This window comes from Alosa alosa, chromosome 1 (assembly GCF_017589495.1).
Source record: "Alosa alosa isolate M-15738 ecotype Scorff River chromosome 1, AALO_Geno_1.1, whole genome shotgun sequence".
NCBI classification, from domain to species: Eukaryota; Metazoa; Chordata; class Actinopteri; order Clupeiformes; family Clupeidae; genus Alosa; species Alosa alosa.
This window is the reverse complement of record NC_063189.1, coordinates 40734666-40756328: the sequence shown is the minus strand read 5'-3', so window position 1 is coordinate 40756328 and position 21663 is coordinate 40734666. Positions and strand designations below refer to the sequence as shown.

General features: G+C 42.5%; 2 protein-coding genes across 5 annotated transcripts; both read right to left on the bottom strand.

Moving 5' to 3' along the window:
• Nucleotides 1-567: 567 nt before the first annotated feature.
• rab8a (RAB8A, member RAS oncogene family) lies at nt 568-6163 on the bottom strand. The gene is made up of 8 exons (XM_048262505.1): nt 5976-6163; nt 4803-4863; nt 4620-4680; nt 4336-4413; nt 3997-4086; nt 3589-3654; nt 3414-3464; nt 568-3305 (listed from the first exon to the last, which is right to left on the bottom strand). The coding sequence occupies exons 1-8, from the start codon at nt 6097-6099 to the stop codon at nt 3210-3212; spliced, it is 627 nt and encodes a 208-aa protein (XP_048118462.1). The 5' UTR covers nt 6100-6163; the 3' UTR covers nt 568-3209.
• A 406-nt stretch (nt 6164-6569) lies between these two features.
• LOC125306880 (tropomyosin alpha-1 chain-like) lies at nt 6570-20721 on the bottom strand. 4 transcript variants are annotated; one of them, XM_048262473.1, is made up of 9 exons: nt 20306-20720; nt 17596-17721; nt 11012-11145; nt 10617-10734; nt 9883-9953; nt 9546-9621; nt 9333-9395; nt 9169-9238; nt 6570-7501 (listed from the first exon to the last, which is right to left on the bottom strand). In XM_048262473.1, the coding sequence occupies exons 1-9, from the start codon at nt 20417-20419 to the stop codon at nt 7419-7421; spliced, it is 855 nt and encodes a 284-aa protein (XP_048118430.1). In that variant the 5' UTR covers nt 20420-20720; the 3' UTR covers nt 6570-7418. The 4 variants fall into 4 exon arrangements, with proteins under 4 accessions (XP_048118430.1, XP_048118440.1, XP_048118422.1 ...); XM_048262465.1 differs by lacking the exon at nt 6570-7501 and adding an exon at nt 8366-8608 and having other exon boundaries at nt 20306-20721; XM_048262483.1 differs by lacking the exons at nt 17596-17721; nt 20306-20720 and adding an exon at nt 14600-15016.
• Nucleotides 20722-21663: the final 942 nt, after the last annotated feature.

The window sequence follows — 21663 nt, the reverse complement described above, 5'->3', positions numbered from 1 at the left end:
TGTGCCAAATTTCACACCCGAGCCAGACAGATGAATAGAATTCAACTTAAATTACAAAAAAAAGCATTGCACATGAAGAGATGGGGGGACCACAACAAAAATCATACAGGAATGTGCTCAGTGTGAAGCAACTGCTTTTGACATTTCAAAAAAAAAAAAAAAAAAATCATAACCAAGTAGGTTGTTAAAGGTTGTCAATATGAACCTTCATGATGCATAGTTTCAAAATGAAAACAGATCAAGTATTAGCAATTAAGACAAAGGGTTCGGCTGTGAACGCATGCAGGTCTGAGCTCAGCGAACACTCAACAGAGTGGCAGAAAAAAGGGCATCAAGCCCGTATTATAATAATATTAATAACAATAATAATAATAATAATTATAATAATAATTATAATAGGGGACACTTTTGATCCAAGGTACCAATGGATAGGGAGAAAAAAAAGAAGTGATCATTTGATCTCTTTGGAAAAAAGGAATTGATGAATTGAAAGGGGAAGCCAGCAATTTGGTTTAAATAGGCAAACTGCTCAACACCCAAGAAAAAAAAAAAATCAAAATGGAAGAGAAAGTTACCGTAACTTTTAATCTCCTGAAAAACACCACAAGCTTCTCCTTGTTTCAACATACAGAACACTGTTTTTTTTTTGTTTGTTTCTAACGGAATGCTTTAACCACCAGAGCGTCCCCAGTGTACTTGTCTGACCTCCAATGCAGTATGCTGGCTCACAAACCGACTTCCAAAGAGTAGATGGCAGTCACAATTGGCCATGTTGGTATGCTGTCAATTAAGGGAAAAAGCAAGCTCAAAACTGACAAGCTTCTACAATGGGCTGGTGAGGCTGCTTATGGCCAAAGTCTGGCAGCCAGGCAGGTGTGTGGTTATTTAAAGACTGAAAGGTGCTGGTGTAATGTTATGGTGAAATATGTTAGCTGCACTCCTTGGGGTTTCTGTGAAAATCCACAGCCCCTATCGGACCTTTGCGGTTTAAGATCTCCTTCCTATTCAAAAGCACACCAAGTCTGAGCGTCTCCACCCAATCGGAAGGCTCACTTCTACAAAACTGTGTGCAAAGGGAAAGTAGAGAGCAGACAGAAAAGACGCCCCTGGAAGGCCAAGAGCGCGTGAGCCAGCTAACCAGAATGAGTGCAGCACCTAAGGCTGACATAGGGAAGTGCCCGTGACCGAAAGGAAAACCAGAGGGGGCCGAACAGCCTCCACTCTGCTCTGCTCTGCTGGGGTGAGTCATCCCACACAGAGGAAGCTAGTGGCAGCACAGCTCTTAAGGGCTGAGGTTAGTGCTATCTTGATCTCACACACACACACACACAGCACAGCTCTAAGGGCTAAGACACAGCAGCACAGTTCTAAGGCCGGAGACTAGCCCGCTCCCCTCACTGCACAGTAGCAGAGGTTTCTAGAAGCTCAAGAGCTTTGCGCCGTCAACTTTGGCAAGCTGATGGAAGCCAAGGCATTTCAAACCGGCTGTGAATTGTGCAACATCTCTTGTGATGTAGATTGCTTCATAAAGACTAAAGGTGTTGCGGGCAGATTTTTCAGACTGCACAGGGCAGGCTTGTGGCCTTTTTTAAATTTTATACATGACTTTTAAGATAAAAAATACAAGTCAAATGAAACTTATCGAAATATTAAGTAATCAGGTCTATATTAGGTCTCAATATATGTTTTCTCTCTCCAATAATGACAAAAGGAACAGATTAATTGCATTATACAAAAACACTACCTCTCCGCACAGACTACTCACGACACAAAAGGTCACTCCTAAAGTGCAACGGACCATGGGCGACTGGACGAGTTTCCCCTCCCAGTGAAGCACAGCTGGAGGCAGCCCAAGATGTTCTTTCTACAGAGATGTTATTTGTGAGTTTGGATCTTGATGCTACCCGTTAGGGCCAAATGTATATAGTTACCAAATGTGTATTGTTACCAAGGGAGAGTGGGGAGTGGGGGGCATTCTGCTACAATCCCTCAGATTTTTCTGAGACAAGTCCTGAGTTTTTTTGGATCAGATGATAGCAATGAGTCCAGTGAGTTGTGCACATGCTTACAGTATACCATCCACAGTGGACCGTCTGCGGTAGGGGATTTGAGAGGTGAATTGCCATGTGATGAAAATAATGACAAAACAAAAACAAAACAGGCCCAGACTGGCAATATGAAACATATTAAAAAGAAAAGAGAAAGAAAAAAAGAAAATCAATAAGCCTAACTTGAAATAACAAGTTGTGCACAGATTCTGCATAAGAAAATCTCAATAGCATGAACAGGTAAACAAAGATGGCAAGGTGAACTATCTGCATAAATATGCCGTTGCAGACCCAATGTCCAGAGGGTGATTATGGGAGAAAGACTTTTTTATGGGTAATTCAAAAAAAAAAATACACCAAAAAAAGGTTTCTGAAGAGAAAAAAAAATCTAACACACAAGAGAGGAACGATGCCCAGAGAACAAGTGGACCACTACCAGCTTCCTATTTTCAAAAGTTAGGTCAAGTGATTGTCACGGAATGCATGGGGATTTAGAAAAACAGAAACACAAAACAACAGAATGGAATGGAGAATAGAAGGTTCTTAAGCAGTGCTCCGAAACACTCAGCAAATTGCGCTCTACAGTCTGATCCAGGAAGAACAACTCTCAAACCAATCTGCTTTCTCCGGAACGAGATCGGGGCTGACTGGGACTGAGGGGGCTGTGGTAAGAGTTTGGCAGCGACATGCTCAGATGAGAGTGCTCCAAGACAGGGCTGTTGGACAAACAGGAGCGGTGGGCCTCTTCTTCCTGAAGTGTGGACGTACGCAGAGAGAGAGAGAGCGCACGGCCCTTCAGACCGGCACAAGCCGGCTCAGCTCTTCACCTCGACCAGGTACAGCCAATCGGAAGCGCGGCAATATTGGCAAAGGATCATAAGCCTGGAAGAGGATGCCATCACCGGTGTGTGTCTTATGGAAGAATATGGACAGAGAGCAAACTACGTCCATCGGCCAACTGGTAGGAGAAGGAAAGTGGGGCAGGGAGGGGGGGCAAACGAAGAGAGAGAAGCAACAGAGATTAAAAGACAGAGAGATCCAGAGAAAGAGAGGGAGGGATGGAGGGAAAGGGTTGGTCTGGGGAGTGCTGAGAGCAAGAGCACAGTCCAGTGGCGTCCAGCTCGTACAGGTGGACGGTAAGGCGGACAGGCAGGTGCAGCCTCACAGGAGCACACAGCGGAAGAAGCTGGTTTTTTTCTGCTGCTGCTCCGTAGTGATCTTCACACCGTGGTTGCTGCCCTGCGGACTGTTGCCCTCCTGCAGAGGAAGAAGGAGACATAGAGGACAAGCTTAGTCTGCCAGCTTCTAAACACACAAAACACTTTTTCTTCCTTCAGATATCACATGGAAAAAGGAGAACCTTACCAATTTCGTGTCCATTTTTGCTTTGATGTCTCTGGCAAGTGTTAGAAATGCCTAAATATGGAAGACAACACAGTCTCCAATCAGACAGGGCTCACTACATCCAACAGCACCACAATATTACTGAACATACTGTTACTGAAAACATTAACTGTTCTTTTTTGGTGTTTTAACTCACATTTTCGACATTTATATTGGCCTTTGCACTTGTCTCCATGAACTTGATGCCATATTCCAGAGCCAGCTACATTAAAAGAGAAGGAAGAAACTTGTTGAACTCGTACAGTGAGTGCATAGGGCAGCACCCAGTCTAATACAGAACAAAAGATTAAAACAATGCCACAGATCTAATTTAGGATGGCGATCCATTCAATTACACCATATCTTCTCATTTTCATAAATGCATCTATGATGACACAACCTCTGCAATCTACACAGACTGTAGTTTTCAAAAACATCAGATTTCCCCTTTCTCAAATCTTTTGTTAGATTGCAATCTTTTGTTGGCTACCCAAACAAGTCCCCAAACTCTTATGTGGGCAGTGATAACTATCTCTACCCAACAATACAAACGTTCAATACAAACCTTCTCGCCTCTGTCTTTGGAAACCTGTCGTTTCTCATTGATGTCACACTTGTTGCCAAGAATCATCTTCTCAACATCCGCCGATGCATGCTAGGTACAAAACATAAACATCACATCAGTTTTAACTGTATGCCTTAATACACTATTACACTAATACACAATAACATAGCACTACTATAGACAATTTTCCCAACAAAGTTGGAAAGGTATAGTTGTCATTGAATGTGATCGTTGAAGTAAACATTGGTGTGTTTTATATTTAATACTGCTGTGGCACATTAGAAAACCCTAGCATAACATCAACAACAAAACAATGCCATGGCAGCCTATGACACTAACTTCTTCAATGTTCCTTATCCAGTTCTTTATGTTGTCAAAGGATTTTTCATTGGTGATGTCATACACCAACATAATGCCCTGGAAAAAAAGAGAACCACATCAGTTTCAATTCACTGTTGTCATCATGCATTGATAAAATAAAATTCATCAATCCTGGGTATCAAAATAAGAAAAACTATATGTACACAACATAGCCCTGCCTCAACACCCCTCTTAATTTGTACAACAACATGTGTCACTGGCATGTCTTTGGTCTGAACAGTATGAATGCGACTTAAACTTACCATGGCTCCTCTGTAGTACGCTGTCGTGATCGTTCTGAATCTCTCCTGACCTGCCGTGTCCCTGCAAAGCACACGCAATGAGGCATTTAACAGTGTGCAGTACCACTGAGGGGGTTGAATCTCACAGTACTACAAAGTAGTGCTGTGAAAATGCCAACAGTGCAGAGCCATAGGTCAACTTACCATATCTGCAGCTTAATCTTCTTGCCATCTAGTTCTATTGTCCTAATCTTGAAATCAATACCTGTGAAATAGATGTTCGTTACCAGAGAAGAGGACGTAGAGTACAATAGTGAAAGCAGCACAAGTTGGCTGTGAGGATTTTTGATGGCAAGACTCAATGCTACGTTACCTATTGTTGAAGTCATGCGACGACAAAGAGTATAAATGCTGGCTAACAAATGAAATGACAAATGGGGAAAAGACAGCTATCGCCAGAATATAGATTGGTCTAAGTCATTGCTGAAGTAAAAGCCACCAGTTACATCGTCAGTTTTCAGGCTATGTCTCGCACAGGAAATCATTTGAAGCTTACCATTTCGCTAATCTAACTGGAATGCCGCTAGCCAGCTAACTAAACTGTAAGTTAGCGTTAACGCTTAGTGACCAAAACCCACACAGCGATTCCCGATACAGGACGAGAATTGACTAGTGTAAGCAACTACGGTGATTGTAGTAAGTACCTATGTTGTTAGCAACGTGCATATCTCGTGCCAAGCTGCATATGTTAATTAGCTGGGTTGATACCTTACCGGTGAGCATTGGGCTAAGTCATTGTCAAGTTAGCTAGCTAACGTGAATCAAACTCACACGGGAGCTAACAATTTGGTTGAGCGGAAGCAGATACTACATATGATATGAACACAACATATGAACTCTAACATGCACACAAAAGTAATGCACAGTGTTAAAACACAGACACATATTCACATCAAACTTTCTGGGTTAGTTGTGGTCAGTGTTTTGTTAGCTAAGAAAATAATTACCTATCATGCTATGTCAGCTATGCTACTGTCAATAAGCTATTACTCAGCTAATGTTAGCCATCAACAAGACCATCGTCATAACCCGTTTAGCTAACGCTGGTGGTCTAAATCCCAGAACAAAGGCGGAAGAAATCATTTTAAATGACAATAGGGATATGCACATCTCAGTTACACATGCATTGGTACATATCGTGCTGTCGGGCCAATTAAAATTAGTTAGGTTCACACAAGCTACCTGATAGGTTTAGCTATTAGGCTAGCAGATGACAGTGGCTACTTAGCTAGCAACCATAGCTGAGCCCTCGGGTAACGTTAACAATCGAAACACTTAAACGTGAGCCTCTACTTTATATAAGCAAATGATAAATACCTATTGTAGAGATAAAGGTGGAGTTGAATGCATCCTCTGAAAATCTGAACAATACGCATGTTTTTCCGACTCCGGAATCTCCGATTAACAGTAGTTTGAACAAATAATCGTAGGTCTTCGCCATACTTGATATTGCGGAAATCCCGCCCGGCAATAGCTCTGCGCCGCGTAGACACTGGTGTATGTGACTAGCACCTCTATGAACACGCCCCCCTCAAAGTTGCTGGCTGTGCATGATGAATGGTTGGCCAATTTTCCAACAAGGGTAGTCTACAGAAGATTTCTATTCTTTACAATGAATTACACAATCGTCAGTCTGTAGGCTATGTATGTCTCAAAGTCTCACCGACCTGAGTAGGGACACGGCACTATCACTACATTTTCTGTTCCAATATTGTGACAGTCGCCTTCAATATTTATCAGCATCATTGAGGCATGCTCAAAGCACAGGGCTAGGCCTACATAACTGGTTAGGCTTAGCCTACTTGTAGGCTTGGCTGATGCTTCAGTGCCTTGAGCATTTGACCTCGTCATAAACTGGTTCCCTGTCTGACCTAACGTCACACTTTTGTCATGGCAGTCTGTAAACACATCTCCAAAATGTATAAAACTTTATTACAACTTCTTCAGAGATACAAAACAAATTAAGATAGACATAGGCTAAGGGAAGGTAAGCCCTACAAAATAAACAAGTTTGGGTGTGTGTGGGGGGAGGGAAGAACACTGAGGGAAAACGGTCAAAATCTTTGGTTTTGTGTTTTACAAGCATTACTTATTTTTTATAAAAGTATTTTAGAATGATAAATTCTTAGCACCATCAAGCTATAGACTATAGCCTACAACAGTCTAGAGTAATAATATATATTTTCTTGAAGATTGTCACATTTTGAAACTGGCATAGGCTGCAGCCTTCACATTAGACAAAATATTTTTGAATACAACAGAGAGGGGTGCTCTTGGCATGGCATGTAGGCTACGGTTCTGTACACAGGTCTTCTGGAGATGATTTGTTATTATCCTACCAGAAATAAATAAAGTTCTGTCTGTGTTACTTATTATTAAAATGTTACCTTGAAATGTAGTTTGTCCATGTGAAATAACACATTGTAATGTAAAGTCTAGGCCTGGATTATACAAACAAATAGTGAGTCATTTGCAAACTTTTTCAATAAGACTTGGCCTCACTGTGGATTCACTGATATATAATTCTTCAACAACAACAACAAAATATAACCAAATAAAAAGTGGTTAACAGGAATGTGCACAGACACAAACTAGTGATAGCAAAAAGCTGGACAATTTGAAAATAGTTGCTGGAATGTTTTTTGACAAAATAGAGACAGGGAGACGGAGTGAGACAAAGCCAGCTTTAAAAAGCTTAGAGAGTTCTAAGCTGAAACTGTGGAATGTTGATGATTCAATCTCCTTGGTCCCTCCAGGTGTTTACAAGCTGTTCAGCTCCTGTAGTGTCTGGTCCAACATTTGTTGCATCTCCAGGTTCTCCTCTTTTGCATTAGATAGGTTTTCTGTTATGAAGGTTTGGTACTGTTAAACAGACTGCATTCTGCATGACATCTGATACTGACAGAAATCTTTAGGGGGAGGGGATTCTACCCCGAATTAAGCAATTTATGACAATATAATGTCTAAATAAGTATTACAAATGTCTAAATGTTTTCAGACTAATATCCAGCCAAACTTAAACATAAACATAATTTGTGATATTTATACAAAATCAATATAGGCTAGTGTTTGCAACTGACAGTGACATTCAAACAATAGTATACTGATATGATAATGTCATATCTGTGTTATTCCCCTTTTGATCACACCACTGGATGTGAACATTTCGCAATCTAATTGTATTCCAATATTCATGTAAAGGTGCTCTAAGCGATGCTGGGTAACGTCACTTCTATTGACTTTCAAACAAAACAGAGAGTTAGCTCGCTACTTCCTCCCCCTCTCTCCCGTGCTGCTCCCGTGCAATTAAAACTCTCCTAAACGCGCATCTCATCTGTGATTTGCTGGAACAGTTTGTTATGTTTTAGTGGGCTAGGTTTGCCCAGTTTTTTTTTTTTTTGGCGTTTTAGGAGCCTGGGCTGTCCACAGAGATCACATGTTTTACAGTGTATTCAGGACACAGACAGCTAGTGGTTGGTTAGGTGATGCTTGCAGTAAGTGATATAAAATGTTTTAGCCTAAAAAACGCTCGGCATCACTTAGAGCACCTTTAAAAACCAACACTCTCACACAAGTAATGTAAACCTATTATAACATTAACTTCAATGCCTCGACAAAAAGAGCAACTGGTAAGAAATTCTATTTCTGTACAAAAATATTTGAAATGATAGTTTCATAAAATCAAAGCAAGTGAAACATGCCATGAGTCAGAAAAGCAAACAGAGAGCTTTATTTGAATTTTATTTTGGTAAGAGCAGTGAGAAAACAGAGAGAGAGAGGGTGGTAAAGGGAAACAGGAATTCAGGTGGCAGAGAAGAATGGCCTGGAAGCCACCAGGCAAAGCATTTCAGACTACAGCAGGACCATTTACAAGGATGTCATGTCATTAAGGGCATGATCCAGCTCCTCACTGATGGCCTTATATTTCAGCTTCTGGGCGTACAGCTCATCTAGGAGGAGGAGGTCAAAGGTCGATAGGTGAAGGAGGACAGGGCAAAGCAGAGTCAGCAGCGCAGAGGAAACAGGAACAGGAAACAGATGAAAGAAAAAAGGAAAGAAAGAAAGAAAGAAAAAAGAAAGAGAAAATAACTCAGGAGAGATGCTAAAGTCACGGGTTACCAAACAAAGAGGAAAATAAGAGTAGTGCCGTTTCAGACTGACAGGAAATACTAAGGCCTGAAGTCAGGGAAAGAAAAGAACAGCTAAGGACTGATCCTAGAAGGATGCAACCACTGAGCCACTATGGAGATGAAAGAAGAAATTGAAAATAAATACACTATGTCCAAATCGTGCAATGTTGTGATGCATATTTTACCTTATGGTGTTGCTCTAGGGCCCCCAATGTATCATATAAAAATAAGATCACACACAAGCCCACAGGACTACCCGGCCAACAGTACTCAAGGAAGACTTCTGGTATCAAAGAATGGTGCACCAACCCCATTCCGGACAAATGTAGCACTGGAACACATAAGCCACCAGGGATACAGCAATAAGAGAATGTTCATACCCTCTAGATCATCGATGGTCTTTTCCAGTTTGGTCACCGTCCTCTCTGCAAACTCGGCCCGTGTCTCTGCCTGTGACATCCAGGTAACAGGTAAGGTTACTTTCCCAAATATTCACAAGACTTCTCATGTAGGGCTTTTCAAACAATGTGGTGCCTCAGTTTACCTCTTTCAGCTTGTCAGTGAGCATCTTGATCTCCTCTTCATATTTGTCCTCTTTCTCTGAGTACTGAAATAATTTTTTTTAAAATGTTTTGTGCCTTTTGATATTGATGGGGAATCACGCATGCACACTATCTGAATATGTTTTCTTGATTTAGATAAAGGATTAAAGACAGCATATGTTTACACAAACCATACACATACTGTTTTGACTTACCTTCTCAGACTGGGCTTCTAAAGACTTGAGGTTGTTAGTGACATTTTTCAATTCCTCTTCCAAATCTCCGCATTTACTGAGAAGAACAAGTTGTAAGTGCATCTATTTCTCTATCACCCAACTTCATAAAACCATTATAAGGCCTGCTTCCATAATTTGCAATATCATACAGTATGACTTAGGCCTACATCTAATTGAATTTTACCATTAGCTTGTTACACTAACCATTTGAGTTAGTTAGAGTACTTTGTTACTATATGTGTGAAACCACGGCTCTGACCAGTTCACCTAATAAAAGGTGGCAGGACTGGGCAGGATGGATGTGTGTGACACTTACAGTTCTGACACCTCGGCCCTCTCCTCAGCTCTCTCCAGCTCACCCTCCAGGATGACCAGCTTGCGGGCCACCTGAGACACACAGACACAGTTTCCTCAAAATATAGCTCACTTTCACAATGTGACACGCAGCATAGACTGTCATATAAAGACTGGAGAGAGACAGCAACATAGCCATATACTCACTGCTGAAATACAGGCAGCTGACTATAATATACAGTAAGTAAGACAGGTCTTCAGACTGGATTATGAATATCTGATCACAAACAAATACTTGTTTGAGTGATTAAGATATACAATATGTGAGTTATTCTGACTTAAAAAAATAAAACAAATATATGAATCAAGCACATTAATGTCAAGATTAATTTAACAGTTTAAATGTTAAATGAATATGTCACTCCACAACATTAGGAGAAGTATCTGTGCATATTTTGGAGATCAAACTGTCTACCCTGCCAGTGCCAGAGGTATTTAAGTCAACTGCTCCGTGCACATTTATATGGCGAATCATTTTCAGATTGTGCCCCGTGCACATATGTATGGCGAATCATTTGTCGCTTAACATTCATTTTATTTGAATTTCATTGTGCGACATTTCGCCCTGCCAATGGTTATTTTGCCTGTGATTGCCGAATTACATGAGCATGAGCCTGAGCCTACATGGTCTTGCTATTTGCCTTATATGTGAATGGGGCTTTAGTCCTGTGGGCACCTCCCTCTCTCTCCTCTCACCTCCTCATATTTGCGGTCGGCCTCCTCAGCAATGTGCTTGGCCTCCTTCAGCTGCAACTCCTGAATCTCCATCTTCTCCTCATCTTTCATTGCACGGTTCTCAATAACCTTCATACCTCTGATGGGACAGAACACACACACACACACACACACACACACAGACACAATTTTCTGTGAATGCAGCTAACTCCTGTCAGAAGAATGTCTTGTCAACACACACTCACAGTCTATTGTGTAATGAGCATGCTTTTAATTCCAAGTGCACAAAAGGTTTTGACAAATGTTAAAAGCAAACTTTGTGCTTTGAGAGGGAGTTATTTATCATTATCGCAGTGTATGAGCATGTAAAAGAGCTTGGATAGGTCAATCCATGGGATTCTTCCCCAAGTGTTTACCTCTCGCTCTCGTCAGCGGCCTTCTCTGCCTCCTCCAGCTTTTGCAGCGCTGTGGCCAGTCTCTCCTGGGCCCGGTCCAGCTCCTCCTCCACCAGCTGAATCCTGCGGTTCAGGCCTGCCACGTCCCCTTCAGCCTTGAGCGCAAGGGACAAGGAACAAGGGATAAGGGACAACGCCAACGTTTTGGGTCAGAGTGGTGGAGTAGCCGTGGCTTTAAGGCCTTTCACAGAGATAGTATGGTATGCAACTGACCACCTAGTCCTTAATAAGGATTTACCTGACAACACGCAGCAAAACAGCAAGGCCAGAGAAAAGACCATCCCTGCATGTTCCCCCTTCTTATTCTATTCATCTATAACACTTGACTTCATATACTACTACACTATCACAAAAAAGTAGCACTGTGATGGCTTAAGGAACTATTTCCAATAATGGTCCTATATTTATTGAGTCTGTCCAATCTGTCTGCACAATCACCATGGTGAGATCAACTCTGGTGTGTAGTGGACCGAGGCCAGGATCTGTGCCAAGACATCTCGTCTGAGTCTCCCAGATGTGGAAAATCATCACTCTTTTGCCAAATTGAAGATGCTACTGTGACTGCACACTGATAAATATTTTAAACATCTTCTTTTATGTTTATCTGAAGAAAATGGTGATATTAATTAACCTCAACCCCAGGAAGATACATGAAGTCTCTCTCTCTCATTCATACACACACACACACTCCATAGATGCACTGGTCTCATCTTCAGTGTCAGAGTGATGAAATATCTTTCCATACTGGTCAATACTTCAATACTAGATAAAGGTGTTCATAAGAGAGAGGTTGTTATTGCTTATTCACACCATATGAGCATATCAAAGGCCTCACAGGAGTAGGGGCAGGGTACTCTTGAACATTCATCTAAGGTTAATATCCCAGTGTGGGAACCCCTCATGTATGAAGTAAATAAACCACTAGACCCCTAGATACCGTCTCTGTGGACCTGGAGTAAACAAATAGGGCTGTTCCCCACGAGTGCACATCCTCTCTCTCTCTGTCTCTCTCTCTCTGTCTCTCTCTGTCAGCCTTTATTGTTGGGTTCAGAGGGCTGGACACGCCCCCTACTTACTCACCACATTCTACAGCTGCCTGGGCCAGACGCCATATATGGTAAAACAGATGCTGGAGAACGCGCGCGAGACTGTCACAAAGTTCCGCAGGCTGTTTCACAGAACGAAACTATCTGTTACAACGTGATTAAATGGGGCTTGCATGCACCACCGAGACCGCTTTAAATCACTTAGAATGGGCATTCGCTTAAAACCCGTGTTTACTTGGGTTTGGTTTCTCAACACCAACAATGCTAGCACTGTGTTAAAAGCTTTTCTTGGAAGTTGAAGAGTTAATATCAGATAGATAGCTGTCACATTTGGTTACCACAGTACATTCACACTTGTGAGGGTGAATTGATCTTTGACCCCTGTAGGCATATAAAGCACTGACATGTTAGTGTTAGTATACTATTGGGCCTTTGTAAAGGCACACAATCCACAGCCATGGACCTCTGGATATATGTTTGCAGTTTATGCAGGAATATAAAAAGCCCCTTGAGTCTCCTGGTAGGGGGTTAGTTGAAAATAAGACCAAAACCTTTGAGCATGTGTCTGCTGAAAGGTCTGTATTTTAATATTTTAGAACATTCAATAGAGTTCAGAAAGGCAGTCAGACCCAAGCATGGTTTAAACTATGTCATGCTTAATAGTGAGAGATCTAAGTCTACTTTTGAAATAGCAGGATGTGAGTAATTGGAAATTCCATGTATTACTGTGACAGGTCCCTAGACCCCGGCCTGCCAACATAGGGCGTGCCGATGTCTCTGTGGGTTCATTCCGAAGTGCAGCTGAGCTTTAATTAGGACTCTTCTGATCAATCAGAAGAGCGTTAACATGAAGAAACTATAGCCAGTTTTGTGTACATGTTTACTGCATATTCTTTACCCTAATGGATAGATCATGTTATGTTCCAGCTACATTAAGGAGACCATTTTCAGGGAGTGGAGCACATGTTTTTTCTCACATTCTGTTTTTTTTCCACGAGTGCAGAGGTTGAGGGCCAGGTTCTTGACACAAAGTTGCATACAGGTAAACAATTAACACTACAAGCCACTAAGCTCATTAGGTCTGACAATAACTTTCATTTCTGAGCGAGAGAGAGAGAGAGAATACCCATAGTTAGGCTATGTGTAGGTTCACTTATGAGTGAATGGAGTTTAACTGTGTCCTCACAGACAGGATGGCCACACATAACCCTGGGGAATTGGTCAGTGAGCTGCATGGGAAATAAGGGTTAGGACTACTTCCTTTTCTTGGGACTAAACTAGTAGGCCTACAACTAACATAGGTCTCAAGACTGCCATTCCATAACACCTATAGAATCTTAAACCTCCTCTACTGAGCACTCATCCCTTCCCACTCTAAACTGGCACTCAACCGGTAGGCCTACAACACACAGGCCAGACCGCGAAATCACATTCCCTAAAGCAGCAAAATGTCCACCAAAAGATGTGAAGGTAAAGCCTCTGTTTAGCCCCTGTCTTGGGTCAAATGATTGTGAGGTTCCCATAACACCTAACCGTAGGACCTTACACCTTCTCCATTGAGCACCTCTCTCTTTCCACCGTTGACCATTGACATTGTATTGGTATAGGAAGGTATTTTCATTCTGATGAAAAGATAGCTTCGGTCTTGAAACCGGGAAATGGTTGTGGTCATATTAGGTGCATTTAGGAGTACTCAAAGGACAGGCAGATGGCAGGAAGTGAAACAGAAAAGGTCTTCTGGCAGGAAATAGCATCTCCCTGGGAACCACAGGATGTGACGTAGAACGCAAATTACACTAAGTGGATATTCATTCATTTTACACACGTTTGTGTCTTCAACTTTGGATAATGTCAGATCAAGTTCTTGATGGCATTAAAAGATCACTGAAAGTGGTTAGACTAATGCAATAATTTATAAAATGATTATCAATACTTAATAGACCACTGGGTGATTATTAGGATCTATTGGCAGATTTTAGATAATCAGCCTCTATTACAAGAATGTTTCCTGTGGCTTTACCTCAAATAACTGGCCCTATAGTGAAATAGGCCTACTGACTACAATGACCCATATTTGCAATAGGCTATTATGCTCACAAGTTACCTGATGATACACTGCAAAGACAACCTCCTTACCTCACAGTCACCCACACACCCCCACACCTACATATTTGCTTTGCAAGGGAGGCCTTGGAACACCTCAATTGCAACATCTAACTGAGCTGACGAACGCATATTGGATAGCCCAGACACACACCTTACCAAAAAATAGCCTTTCTTGGTGAAAACTGACTTTTAAAAATACATCTAGTACATAAGAATATAACGAAAATGACCACACTAAGAAAAAAACAAGAGTTGATGCGTGCTTATAAAATCACGGAGAGCAGAGGACCAATAGCAGTGGAGAAGTGGATGCAAGCCAGCAGGAACGGAGGGAAGAGAAGGAAAGAATATAGGGAAAAGAAGAACCGAGGTAGGCTCGAAAAAAGTCAGCCCTCACTTTTTCACGCTGGTCCCGTTCATTGTCCAGTTCTCTCTGCAAAAGTTGGGCACGGTCTTCTGCATCGTCAGCTTGCTGCTGCAGACTCTGGATTTTTCTTTTAACCGCGTCCAGTGAATTCACACCTGTCATTGTTATACTGATTTGATAATACTAAGTTTATACAAGAAATAGAAAATGTTTTTGGTGAAAATCGACCAGCAAAATCCCCAAGAACAACTTCAGTCAGAATATATCGACGGTGTAGCCTAAGCCTGGTCTTTGCCTTTCCAGACGTTTCTTACGACACTATTCGAAACGAGGTGCTACACTGTTATTCCCTCTAGCAGCAATTTTCCATTTGCCATTCAATCTTTTGAAAGAGTGGCGGCTGCATTAGTGAAGCGCTGAGAGAATGAGGAAGCCTGGAAAAGGGGTAGGAGTCTACAAGAAAGTTATGGCTAAATCCTCCAATCCTGGGAAGAAGTTGGTTTCAGATGACATCACGGACAGGAGGGGGATGGGGTTCCTGTTTGATTTTTTCCCTAGTTGGCGTTTGGATTCTCTTAGTAATTTACTGAACATATTTGGAGTGAAAGGGATGATCTAGAGAGATAGAGCGTTTTACAAGCCACTTGGCATACGAGGTTGGGCTCATGGGTGGCATCACTAGACTAAGGACACTGAATACGCTGAACAAACATATGAAGTCACGTAGGCTACAAATAGGATCCACCTAAAAGATTCATCTGTACTATTTGAATAGAAAAACTCCTCCCGTTATTGTCTGTGAGGATCATTGTTGCACCTTGTTAAAAAAAAGAAAAAAAAAAACACACCCAGCATACCACCAAATGTCCGACTTGTGGAATGTTAATTCATCTTTTTTGTTGACATCCCAATGTAGCCATGGGGCGACGACACGCACCTATCGTGCCCTCTGCTGCATCTCTCTCTCTCTCTCTCTCTCTCTCTCTGCTCTACTTTGTAAACTGTTATTGGCACTGGATGACATAACCAGTGGCTGTATAAGACTGCCAAGAGTATAATCACTAGTCATATTGACTCAACCTTGCCATCAGGAGTTCAGGATACAGCAGCTTTGTTTGGCACACTAATGGCTGGCAAGGGTGCAGACTTAGATAGATGGAAACCTACTCTGCAATAATTTTTGAGTAGGCCTACTGTGTGTGTGTGTGTGTGTGTGGGGGGTATGTCTGATGTCTGTGCAGCAAGCAAGAAAACTGGAGAGTGATCTGATAATGAGCATCATCAGTCACAGTAATGCACGGTCTGTATGTGACGAAAGTAAGCATGAGCTGCTCTTGGGCGTAAGCACGGGAAGTGCTTTGATAAACAACATGTAGGCACTGTCTTACATCCGTCATAGAGCCTGCCAAGATAATTCAATTAAAACTGTTCCTCTCTGTGGAGAGTGGGTTAGTCTCCCATGGTCTTTAGCCCTTGGAACATGTTCTCTCTTCCCTTCTAAGAGAGGAACAGACTCAGGTAAAGGCTTATCAGAAGTAGTTTGCTCACCGTGGACTTGCCATGCATTGGTAGACAAAAATAATGTTTTTTTTTAATTTATTTATGTTATTTATTATTATTATTATTTATCACATTTATATTTGCTGTTTCTATGCCAGCGTAGAAAAACAAACAAATCACAGCACAGTGTTAGAACAGGTCAGCAGGTAAGCGTATCCCCTTGGGTGCTGTGTGCGTATTTATAAACATTGTAGGGAGGCTAATGTAAGTGTAGACTCAGGAGTATTCCAAATACTTCTCCAACATAACCCCCCACCCCAACCTCCCAGCAGAAGTACACTCTTTCTCTTTCTCTCTCTCTCTCTCTCTCTCTCTCTCTCTCCCGTGCCGGGTTCTGGACACACATCTGTTGGTGTGCGCTGTTTGCTTTAGCTGCATTCCTGTCATTCCAGTGTGGTTGCTAAGGCATGGTGGGGCGGGGCCCACGGCTGGGGCTGGGGCTGGATGCAGCCTTCAGGCAGCTCCCAGATCAGCTCCAACTCTTATCCCACACACAGGAACAAACAAACAGTATGCCCTCAGAGGCTGATCTGGAGTCAGTTACTGCATCAGACAGAAGTGTGTGTGTGTGTGTGTGTGTGTGTGTGTGTGCACAATGTGTGATCTCTCAGAACTGCTACAGTATATGAAACCCTTCTGTTTAAGTTACATTTATATTTAGTTCCAGTGTTCTCAAACTGGAATGAAAATGTGATTTCCCCCCTCTCTGTTCACCAGCATGGCTATGATCAAAGGCCTTTCATGCCGAGTAATTAACCTGCCAGACTCCACATTCCCCAGGCAGCCAGCTGCAACTGTACTGGGTTTAAAGGGTCTCACCAAAAACAAAGCTGCGTGTAATATTCTTTGTGGTCAATTCCAACACTATACAACTGCTTTGAACAGAGAAAAAATCTCTAGTTCTCTAGCAATAGATGATTTAAGGTAATTGCTGATCCATGCTCCACATGATAACTGGATACCAACTGGAATTAATTTATGACACAAAACAGAAGGAACACAAGAAATGTTAGAGAAATGAATCCAACAGTACACTCTCAAAATGAAAGAATGAATGAATGAATGAACTTGTGTTGTTTTTTAATACATCTCGATGTCCAGATAGGGACAACACAATGTATGCTATTTCTAACACATTGCTTTTGTTATCCTGTGTACACTCTTACAACAAATGTGTTGACAATAACACAACATGTTGTTTTTTATCACATCTCTATGTCCAGGTAGGGACAACACAGTTTATGTTGTTTCTAACACATTTGTTTTAAGAAGGTAGAATAAAATATTTGCACCTTAGATGTTTTATATTGTGATAAGCCTCATTTGAATGAAAACAATCCTCTTGAAGATGTTTCTGTTTATTTTGTCATTTCTGTTGTGAGAAGGCGCTACAGTGTAGACCATCAGGCCAGCCACAGACAGACAGTCACAGACAGTCTTCCCGTGACTGGGACTGGGATACTCACATCAGTGGCCGCCTTCTCGGAGAGTTCCAGCTTCTCCTGGGCGTCCTTCAGCGCCTCTGAGAACTTGTCCAGCTCATCCTCCGTTCCCTTCATCTTCTTCTGCAGGCTGGCCAACTCCTCCTCAAGCTAAGAGACAACATCAGAGTGAATCCATTAGAAGAGGCATATATAAAGGTATTGTATGATCCTGGTGCTGTGTGGGTTGTGAGTGGTGATAGAAACTATTGATTAAAGGGAAATAGATCATGCATGGGTCCAAATTTAAATGATGGACAAAGAGCAAAATGTCTTATGTAAGCACTAAATCTATTGTGTGGCATGTTGGAGCATTGAACTGATCAACTGATATTTAGTTTTTTTTAGGATTGTTAGGATTTAGGATTGTTGTGTTTTATTATATTAGCTTGTTAGACTTTAGACTTTACACTTTGCCCACCATTTAAATTCCTAAAGTGAAGAAATGTGATCGGTATATCTTTACGAATTACGTAAACACAGTGACAACAGTTAAGTAGACATTTTACTCATGTGTTAGGGGCAGCCGTGGCCTACTGGTTAGCGCACCGGACTTGTAACCGGAGGGTTGCCGGTTCCAGTAGGCACGGCTGAAGTGCCCTTGCTGGCAGCTCACTGTGCCGGGATTAGTGTGTGCTTCACCTCACTGTGTGTTCACTGTGTGCTGAGTGTGTTTCAGAGACCAAATTTCCCTCATGGGATCAAAAGAGTATATATACTTATATTTATACTTATACGTATACCTGACTCAATGTTTGTTATCATCTTACATGACAACTTTGTTATCATGCCCTGCCACAGTTAATGCAATGGAATTAGAATAAAAATGTAAAACAATTTTTTAAGTAAGTACGTATGTATACTCTTTTGATCCCGTGAGGGAAATTTGGTCTCTGCATTTATCCCAATCCGTGAATTAGTGAAACACATTCAGCACACAGTGAACACACAGTGAGGTGAAGCACACACTAATCCCGGCGCAGTGAGCTGCCTGCAACAACAGCGGCGCTCGGGGAGCAGTGAGGGGTTAGGTGCCTTGCTCAAGGGCACTTCAGCCGTGCCTTCTGGTCGGGGTTCGAACCCCGAAACCCTCCGGTTACAAGTCCGAAGCGCTAACCAGTAGGCCGCGGTGCCCCAAATATTTCACGGTATTTCACTGATACCATTGACGTGGTGAAGATAAAATATATTGTGTCTAATCTGTTTGAATGACGAATGAGTGATTGTACAGATTTTGATTCAGCTACCCCAAAAATGAACCTTACTTGAGTGCCATGTACTGCAACCAGATGGTTGCATATATCTGTAAGATTATTTCAATGACACTCATTGCCTGTCTCCACCTAATGAGCTCATGCAAACATCACCAAGGTTTTCTTTAAAGGTAAGTTCAACCAAGCTGATATGATTCTAAAGGGACAACATCTGATTATCCCCTTGGATGCTAAAAGCCACTGTTCCATCATCTGCTACCATGTTAGGAACCACTCTGGTCTTGTTGAGTCCAGTTAGATGACCCTTAACATTTTTTTCTCTTTCTTAGGCTCCTCTTTGTCTATATAATATTGACATGTCTGACTGCATACCTGCTATACTCCTGGCATCAGTGTGTGTGAATCTGTTGAGCATAGACTCTAAGATACTTTTTTGGAGATCTGTCTGACTTGTAAGTGATTGAAATCAGGACTAAAAACCAAGCCCATACTTTGTACTCGATCCCATAGAATTCTCACAATATGAGCCTTCTAAATAAGGGCATGTAAGGAGAGAGAAAGGGAGTGGAGGAAAAACAGAGAGAGCGAGTGATAAGTAGTGGAGCTGTGGAATGTTCTAGAATTTGGAATGCTGAGTGACGCCACAGTGCACCCCAGAGCCCTTTAACTAACACCAAAGTGAGGCCTGGACTGGCAGCAGCTGACATGGCTGGGGTTTTATTCCGGGTGAGCTCCACCCTCTGGACACCACATCGGTGCAGCGCGGCCGATGCCAGCACCACACAGGGATGAACCATGCTGACGCCCCCAACGCTGTCTCATCTCCATCAGCGACTTCAACTATAGGGATCTCTCAGTGGAGAGGCTGATGCTGGACACAGGACGCCAGAGGAGCATGCTTCGCATTCTGCCTGACTCTTGCCAAAAGCTTAAAGTGTTTACAGTGTGCGTGCTGGTGACTGACTTGACTCTTCAGTCAACTCGGTTGAGGATCCTGGCTGGCCAATTAGCATTGTTTAAGCGGTTGTAATCAGAATCCCATAAACAGATAAGAGAGAGGTCTGGTGCAACTACAGAAATATACAGTCAGCAGATACTGAAGCATGTGTTTACTTGTTGGAACACAGATGCTCTACATTCTGTCTCTAAGCTTATAAGCCTTTTACTAATGTGTTTCATAAGTGAACTCCTCCCAATATTACAAACTTACCACAACTCCCCAAGTTTTCCAATCATGACATAAAGACCTAAAACACTGTTAAAGATGTTTGTGAAAAGTGACTAACACTCCTTACTTAAAATATAACAATGTGTACTGCCTTAAAAGCATTACAGTTCAGATTCCCTCATCACTTGGTGAATTAAGATTCTCACCTCCTCTCCTCACTCTGTAGACTTGAGTCCTTCATTGCCTGTGCAGTCATGCAGACATCTCCACCCTGGACCACACCGACCCCTCTCTCCCATCCCTCCATCCTCACCTGCTTGCACTTGTCCTCGGCTGCCTTCTGCTCCGACTCTGCCTGGTCCGCCCGGTCGATGGCGTTCTCCTTATCCAGCTTCAGCATCTGCATCTTCTTCTTGATGGCTTCCATTTTTGCCGCTTTGTGTAATCGCGCTCAACAAAGGAGAGGAAAAAGAGTGGAGGCACAGAAAAAGCACGAGAGAAAGTCTCAGAGGTAGAGGGGTAGAGGAGCCTGGGCGCTGCAGTTGGAGGTACTGCCTTCTCGGACTAAAGAGCAGAGAGTGAAATTGCACAGCCTTTTTTCCTGTCAAACAGAAGGGCCAGTACAGCCACAAGGAGCGAGGAAGAGAGAGAGAGAGTGAAGGAGAGAGAGACAGAGCAAAAGAGTCGAGTATGCAGACTGATATGCGATGCTGCTTTCAGTGGTTTAAAGCTCGAGGTTGTGGAGACAGCCAAGGTCCCCAATGACCCCCCACCCCTGTACCCAGTTCACTCCCCCCTAACCCAGTCTCCACCACTACCACCACAGACCACCCCTAGAACATACAGTAACCCCCCTCCCAAAACCCTTAGCTGGGCCAGCACCCCTGTGAGTGGACCTTCACTCAGCTCCTTATTTGGGTTGTGATGGTTTGTTTATAGTGGGTTGAGGAGAGCCGGGAGAGAAGGGAAAAGGTCTTGATGCTGTATTTAACCTGCAAGGACCACCTGGAATGAAAATGTCAAGTGGATTTTAACCAGGCAGTTGGGAGAAAATGGTGCAGCTGTATTATAAAACATTGAATAACCCTGTGATCAGACCACAGCTGTAAAAAACGAGTGTAAATGCAGCTGTGTCTGCAGCCCCTGCCTCTTGAAGAACTTCATGATGGTGGAGCAACAGTTCGTTCCACAGCAGATATTTCATGGTTTCCTTCAATCACAGTCCTAGCATGGAGGAATGCAGAAATTAATGGTAATAACAGGATTGGTTAAAGCTTTAAGAGGGTAAAAAGTTTTCCCTTCTTCCTCTGGGGGGGAGAGCCCATGGAAAAAAGGATCCTCCTGAGCCAAGCAGAAACGGTCAGAAATGTGAACCTCGTGTTCAATCAGCTTTACCCCTCTGAACTCACTGTGAAGAATTGCACAGATCCTCTGATTCTTTGTGTCTATCGTCTCTCAAGGTCCAGTGGCTATATTGAGTTGAATACTTGTACTTTGTTAATAATTCAGCAGTGTCTGTTAAACCTGCATATGAAATGCCTATAGGTATTTCCCACACATGCTTTAATTCCACTGGGAATATAATGTCTGCAATAGGCAACTGTGCTCATGCATTTGCCATTCATACTTTACTTTAAAAGTTCTGCTGATGACTGCCATAGGCAAATGGGT